The 7579-nt window shown below is 36.4% G+C and overlaps 1 protein-coding gene across 3 annotated transcripts; it reads right to left on the reverse strand.

Moving 5' to 3' along the window:
• Window positions 1-7: 7 nt before the first annotated feature.
• LOC102302149 (sensor for unfolded proteins in the ER ire1-like) lies at window positions 8-5803 on the reverse strand. Of its 3 annotated transcripts, none has more exons than XM_005952773.2 (6): window positions 5737-5803; window positions 1577-3546; window positions 1296-1465; window positions 986-1218; window positions 528-645; window positions 8-452 (listed from the first exon to the last, which is right to left on the reverse strand). In XM_005952773.2, exons 2-6 carry the CDS (start codon window positions 3528-3530, stop codon window positions 348-350), a joined length of 2580 nt encoding a protein of 859 aa, XP_005952835.1. In that variant the 5' UTR covers window positions 3531-3546; window positions 5737-5803; the 3' UTR covers window positions 8-347. The 3 variants fall into 3 exon arrangements, with proteins under 3 accessions (XP_005952835.1, XP_042073484.1, XP_042073483.1); XM_042217550.1 differs by having other exon boundaries at window positions 1577-5659; window positions 5737-5780; XM_042217549.1 differs by lacking the exon at window positions 5737-5803 and having other exon boundaries at window positions 1577-5728.
• Window positions 5804-7579: the final 1776 nt, after the last annotated feature.

The following is a 7579-nucleotide window of genomic DNA, read 5'->3' on the forward strand; positions in this document are numbered from 1 at the left end:
AGATAAGGTAACTATAAAAATGTTGCTGTTTCTGTTAAGAACACTTTAGTCCTAATGATCTATAAGTGTCCAGAAGCTATCGCAGGTAAGCTCATACGGAAAAAAGGGAAAAAATCAGCATAAAAATCAATAAAAGAAGCAAAGCATTTAAAGAGCAAAGAGATGAAGCGTCCACACTCACAAAGGGGGAGCGCATCACCTTTATAAGTACAATAACAAGTAAGCTTCCAAATCTGTCATAGTATCAGAAATATTTGTGATATGTGCATATAGTTACAAGAAATTAACAGATATACACATATAAATATGTGTGTTCATGAATTACATCACTTTTCATTTAGTTTAACTTACTCATGCTCAATGAAATTGCGTATAAAGCGCAGTAACCCCAGTGTGTTTTCAGAGTATGGTGGTCTGACCTCTTCCATCTTCTGAACCAGCTCTTGGTGAAACTGCAACAACAAAACACAGTGGTCATCAACAGGAATTTAGGAATATAGAAGTTTGACCTCTCATCTTTAAGTCACCTTATTTTTCCACATGTTGAAGGATCCATTAGCATATGCTTCTAGTGAAGCAATCAGCTTTTCATTAGTTTTTTTCACCTCCTCCCTGTTGCCAGTCTTTCTCAAATATTCCAACTGCCTGGAAATAAAGTTGAAATTATGCTTTATAAGTACAATAACAACAAAAAAACTATGAGGAAAATCTTGAATAATAACAGGAACAGCACAAAAGAGTCTTGCTTAAAAAGACAAGAACAGAAGGGTGGGAAAATAATTTAGTATTTGCTGCCAATGTTAACGTGCCTGTCTGAGTACAAGACAGTTTGACCTCATTTTCCCAACATATAGATTAAGCCAAGTAACAGACTGAAAATTTTTCCCCCACAGTTTAGGCTCTCATTATTATACAGCATGTGTATTCTTGCTTTACTGAAGTGAAACCAGAAATCACAGATTCTGTTACAGCATGACTTCCTTACTTTTCAGAATTCCAGAAGAAGGGATGGTCCAAGCATTCTTCTACTGTGGGTCTGTCCTTTGGCTCTTTGTTGATCATCCACTCTATGAGATCCTTTGCCACCACATCTTGAACTTGATCCAAACTGTACTTCCCATAGTAAATGTTTAACTCACATTTAAAGGGTTTAACGTTCAAGTCACCAAATGGATGCTTCCCTCCAGACAGGATATAATAAATCAGCATCCCAGCCACCTTAACAGTAACACATCAGTTTAGGGATTTTTACCAAGGTATCTTTCAGTCAATCAAGTTTGTGCAGCAGACTTTACCTGTATGTCAGTGCTTTTCTTGTATGATGCAGATTCTTCTGCTTCTTCTGCTAAAGTCTCTCGGGCCATCCAGCATCTGGTTCCTGCACTGCGTGTAAGTAAAGTTGTTTGGCCTTTGGGTAAGCGTCTGCTTATGCCAAAATCAGCTAATCTTGCCCTCCCAGTAACATCTGCAGGAGGAATAACATACAAAACTCATGAAACTAAATCATTAATTTATATTTACCTGACACATGTTTATTTTTTTTGTTTTTCCCCTTTGTTTTTCAAACATGTCTCACCAATCAAAACGTTCTGGGGTTTGAGATCTCGGTGAATAATTTCAGGATTTCCACAGTGAAGCACCTTTAGACTTTCAAGAATTTGTTTTACAAGTTCCTTTAACATCTGTGGGTCATGGTCATCATTCTTGATATGTTCTTCCAAGGTGTATTCACAAAGTTGCAGACAAAGATATCCAAAGTTCTCGTCCTCTGCAGCATCAACATATCGTACGATATAAGGATGATCAAGTTCTGGATGTCGTAGAATTACTTCTTCGTTCTTCAGCTCGTCATAGTTGCTTTTAGACATTCTCTTAATGGCAACTTCTGTGCCGTCCTCTCTCAGCCCCAAGAAGACTTCAGTAGCATCACTTCCCTTCGCTATTCTGAATTCTGCATCATTCACATAAATAATGCTTCTGATTCTGGATATTTTACTGTCATCTGAGCCAGCAAGCATCTCCAGTTTGTCCTTCCACCTCTTGCTGACTGGATCCCAGTTTCGTTTTTCTGATTTTTCAATGATGCTGTAGTCAAAAGGCTTTACATTTGAAGTTGATTCTACAACAGAAAGCTTTGTTGTTAGTTCAGTTGCTGCAGTCGAAACTTCAGCATTTGGGTTTTCTGTCTTTTCCTTCTTTTTCTTCTTCTTTTTCTTCTTCCTCCCTAAAGTTGAGGCTGTGTTTCCCTCACATTCTGAGTTTGGTTTGCTCAGATATTCTTTCAGACCTCTCACCACCTTTTTCAGACTGTCATCCATTTCCATTGCTACAGATGTCAGTATGTCCTCGGGCACTGAAGTTATGCCCACTGACGTAAAAATATTTGCTGTCTGTTCAACTGACACCAGGTTTCCAAATATAGCGTACGTGTAAATCCTGATCTTAGTGGAGTGTTGCTCATTTACAAAAGGGGCAACTATTCTGCATAAGTTCTCTAAAAAGTTGACGTGCCAGTCCTTTGTGCCTTTTGTTTTCTGTGTTATCACATACAATGTTTGTAGCACTGATTCACAGATGTCAGGTCTCTCTTTTAAGCAAAGCACTTTCAGTGCTTGTGGAACTATAGCTACTGCATGCTCATTTGTTATGTCTTCCATTGTGCAGAAAACTCGGTTTAAACTATAGACTGCGCTCCCTACATGTGTCTTAGGAATGTTTGAAAGGCGAATGGCTGCACCTGCAATGTATGTATTTACATTTTCAGTTTCCTTTAGCCATTTAATACACGAATGGCCATATTTTTCTGCATCAGGCCCTGAAACAGTAAAGAGAAGTTCAATCATGGTCAGGTGGAACTGAGGATGTTCCAACAGCATGTGGCTGTTAAAATTTCTGAACACATCTTCAGGTTTTTTTTCCAAAAGAGCAATGTCCATATTCAAAAAATATCTGATTTGGGAACACACTTCATCTCCATTTTCTGCAAGGTGATTAACCATCTGAGATATTTTTCTACTGTTAATAAGTGACTGAAAATCACCATTGGGCAGCAGTGTCACCATAGCACCAGCAGAGATGAGTTTTTTCATGATATCCTCCCTGTCTTTAATGGCTGCAAGTTGCATTGGTGTGAATTTTTGTTGTTGCAGAGGAGTAGGACTCCATCCATCTGGATTAGCTTTTGCTGCAAGCAATAGATCCACAAAATCAGGTAGTGCTTCAGACAGTGAGACATAATGCAAAGGTGTCCAGCGGACTTTAGAAGGTATATTTGGGTCTGCACCCTGATGCAAAAGGTAATAACTTATATCTCTGTTGTTATTAATAACAGCAGCAATCAATGGGGTTATGTAATCCCTACACTCTTTACAGGGGTAAACTCCATTAATATTGTTTTCCTTCAGTAATTTCTTGAGGTTTTTGAGGTCATTCTTAGTTATGCACTGGACTATAGGATGTGTTTCTGTTGGTGGGGGGACTGCTGCCCCACTAACAGAAACTGCCTGTTGCAGCTGAGTGATAATATCCATCTTTTCTTCAGATTACCTGTGAAAGACAAATCACTGAAATTAGCCAAGTAATGAGAAATCTGGTTCCAGTTTAATCTTATGAAAAGACAAAAGAAAGTCAATAAATTTTGAGTTTAAAGAATATCAACAGTTTGTAAAAGTTTTCAGAAGCGAATAATTCTATTTTGGCTACCACACTGGAAGATTCATGTACATAATAATATTTACTTGCCAACACTGACACCCTTAGTTATAATTAATCAATTATATGAATTTTGCTTGTCTTATAATGAGGTAAATCCTCCTAGTAATAAGAAAGTTTTGGGCACAAAATGAAGAAAATCCTGCTTTCACTTTACTTTCAAACTGTATTGAGCAAATATGTCAAATATGAACATTTCTGCATTTACCTTTATTAGTTTCTGAGACAGTCGTGTTCAAAAATTTACTCCAATTTCAATGTGCAAGAAAAATGGCTTGAAAGTGGTTTGGTGGGCCTTTTTAAAAATATGTACAAAGGTAAAATTATCAGCAATCCTTGTTTACTAAATATTTAAACTTTGGACCATAAAATCAGAGATGGCGGAGCACAAAATATTCTAAAAGTTATGATGATTTGAGACTGGAGTGACTCAAGTCTTGAAAATGAAAAATAGGCACATAATTAACTTAACTAACTAATTAACGCCAGTATTTTATTCTTTGTGGACAGGACAATTTATTGATATTTTCGTTTTTGTGGTAAAAGTTGCTCAAGCCAACTGTTTCCCCATGCTATGTACATGTCATTACCACAGATTTCAATATGTGAAAGAAAAGTCTGAAAGTGTGTCGACAGAGCATTTTTCAAATAAATGTATCTTCAAAGGTATATAACATATCAAGCTAATATTTCACAGCAATCATTATAATGTTCCCAATTTTATGTATGGTTGAGTAGAAGTTTTGCTTGATTTCATGATGAGCCAGCTGACATGCATCACAAGATTTTTGTTGCTGTGGTTAAACAATAACATCGATGTGGCCTTGTACCAAGACAGTGCAGAGCAGCTACCTGAACACTAATCCCACAGAGGTTGATTATCTTGTTAATAATTTTACTTCTTCATTGTGTACGACTCTGGCTACTGTAGCTCCTTTGGCAAAGAAGACTCAGACCCTAAATACTTGACTCTCTGGTTCATGTTCAAATGTGCACCTTAATAAATCACTTAAACTCCCAGAGAGCAGCCGCTCTCCGGGAGCAGCCAGATAACTGGTAGGCAGGAGAGGAAATGGCGTCTCGCTAAATTAGAAGATCATCATTTAGTAAGTACTTTATGAATTTCTTCACAATACAATTTTAACCATTATAGAAAAAATTCCAAATAAACATCTCTCAAACATAACATTATGCATAGCTACTTTCAGCACAATTTATAATTATTTTGATCTTTCTCAGTTAACTCCAGTAATTACTTCCTCCAAACCATTAACATGTCAGAATTTGCAAATTGATGATGATTCATCTCATAAACTGTTACACAATAATATTTGTCAATTTCCCACAGCTAATTTTGAATAAATCACAAATGGACAAATGGACTGGAGATATAATCAGTATGTAGGCCTGTGTAGATATTAGCATCTCCTATAAATCTGCATCAAACTATTTGTTTACTGTTATCAGGGTGAATTTGTATTTAATTTGTGCAGACTAATTTTTGATGAATTTAGTTGGGATGGTTTGGTAATTAAACTCTTTCTACCATTCAGACTAATCACAGGTCGAATTTAGTAAAAAAAAAAAAAAAATTAATTCATTTAAAAAATACATTGATGCAGATATATAGACTATGCGTTACTACACAGCCTTACTATGTACCTGAAGCCGTCATATTTTAACTCCAGTGATTGGGCCCAGTCATAACATGTTAGCTAATCATCAGTGCAAAAGTGGAACAAAGCAACAACTCACACTGTAGAGAAGGAAAGGCAGCATTGCTCTTTTTCCGAGTAACTCTGAGCAGCTAATATTATGACTGACATTAAGATACTTTGAAATCTCCTCAACAAAACGCAACACTCAACACCCACGATCATAGGGTGTGACCACAGAGTTGGAAATATTCCGAAGAGGGCTCAAAGCGCACGCTTTTACATGGATGATTCTATAAAGAAAGCAAAAAGATTGTTTTCAATTAAGTTTTAAGATAACTCGTGGAGGATTGTCAGAAAATTTACTTACAGTTTCTAAGATGTGTGTCTGTTGTTCTGATTAGGCCCACACCTGTCAGGTTACTGACTGTCTTCACTTTGCCACGTTGTCTCTTCCGGTTTCTCCCATTTCCGGGAATACGTTGTGTAACCAAAGTTGTTGGACAGGTTCAGACAAGAGAAATGTATTGCTGGGAGGAGCTTTAACATTAACAGACACGATAAGTACTTAACAACACTCTAACATTAGATCCAAATGACACATCCTTGTACTGTAGTACTTCCCTATCTTTATCAAGGCCGGCTTATTTTGGATTTCAAAGTAAAAGTCCTCTACATTTTCATTTTTGAACTACTCTTTCAGTGACTTCAGAATGCTTTTAAAAGGAAAATTTCTGTTTCCACAGGGAAACTGCAGTCTATATCGACAGTATACACCCTCACAGGGATACCATGTCAATATCTAATCAGTCTGATTTTGGTTATCACAATTTCCCAAAATATTACTATTATCTTAAAAGAGTCAAGACACAAACTCCTCAAAACTTTACTTTTATTTTTTCCTGTTATGAAATACAATTATTTTTGAAAAAAAATCAACCAGTAACTCAGCTTAACTTGGGGAATCAAAAAATTGTAACTGTAATGCTCAACAACATTACAGTAAATTTTGAAGTCCCAACAGGACAGTGTTGATAACAATAAACATGCACAAAGGCTAAATGCTAATGTCATGGAAATGTGCAGTGCAGTTAAAGCTTTATAATGTGCTATGCTGTTTAAAGTCGTTTGTTGGAGGAGACAAAAGAGCACGTCTTCAAAGATAAAGACGCAAACTTCCCACATGATTGAGGTTTATCAGCACAGGACACACTTACACATAATTCTTCCCTTGCCTTTATTAGGTCATCGTTCTTCATGTCAAGGAACTGTTCGTGGTACCACCTTTTACACGTGTCGCAATGTATTCATTAAAAAACAAACCAACCAAAAAGCCAAAACAACAGTTATACTCAAACACTGATGCACATTTTTCCAAACTTCAAATAGTGTTCACCTAACCTGATTTGTCATTGAAGGTCCTGATCCTGGTGGCGTTGGACATGAACACATGGCACAGTTGCTCTTCGTGTCAAAAATAAAATACAGATCAAAATAAATAAGGTAGATATTGAACTGAATGAAACATTAAGGCCAATTCCTGCATATGTCAAACTGTTTACTTATGACTTTTGACACTACACTAGATAAATATCCATATATCTGATAGGGCTTGTCATTTTTTTGACACTGGTGTAACAATGTTGCCATTATCTATTGTGTTTCATTCTGTTAATACAAGACCCATAGGAGTAAAATGTATCATTTCACTTCTGTAGAACTTCATTTTTGTTTTGCGGGATGAAAGTCGACCCACCAACACCTTTTCCAAATTGCTATTGTGTCCTGCCATTTAACCCTGTCGGTCACTCAGACAATTTAATCATTGTAACTAACAAAGTTTTAATTGAATATTCTCCTTTTGCATCTAAAGTAATACCTTAGTTTTCTGGAGCCGTACAGCTTATTCTTTAATCAGTGTCATTAATGATGAATGTTATTTTACTGTTAAAACAATGCATTGTGCCCTGCTGTATTTTTGTACACTTTTGTCTTATGTCAGTTAATCTGCCTGTTTAAGGATTTTATTTCTTATTCACCTGCATAACAACCTGATGCTTGCAGAGTCTCCACAGCGATTCATTTTCTTTCTTACCAAAGTTCATCACAGGAATAGCTGGAAATGCTTTCAATAATGCCCTTGCGATCTACAGACAAATAGTCAAGATTGAAATTGTGAAACTGTGAAAATAAAGTACATTTGACAATATATA

The sequence above is a fragment of the Haplochromis burtoni genome, unplaced genomic scaffold, assembly GCF_018398535.1.
Source record: "Haplochromis burtoni strain Fernald_Lab_line unplaced genomic scaffold, NCSU_Asbu1 Contig_2190, whole genome shotgun sequence".
Taxonomy (NCBI): Eukaryota; Metazoa; Chordata; class Actinopteri; order Cichliformes; family Cichlidae; genus Haplochromis; species Haplochromis burtoni.

What these genes read in the sequence shown, in the direction of transcription:
- LOC102302149 (XM_005952773.2), bottom strand. Translation starts at nt 3,530, where the DNA reads ATGGATATTATCACTCAGCTGCAACAGGCAGTTTCTGTTAGTGGGGCA. An exon ending in ACCCCAGAACGTTTTGATTG is followed by an intron (nt 1,466 to 1,576) that starts GTGAGACATGTT and finishes TTCCTCCTGCAG; the next exon opens with ATGTTACTGGGAGGGCAAGA. An exon ending in AGAAAAGCACTGACATACAG is followed by an intron (nt 1,219 to 1,295) that starts GTAAAGTCTGCT and finishes GTTACTGTTAAG; the next exon opens with GTGGCTGGGATGCTGATTTA.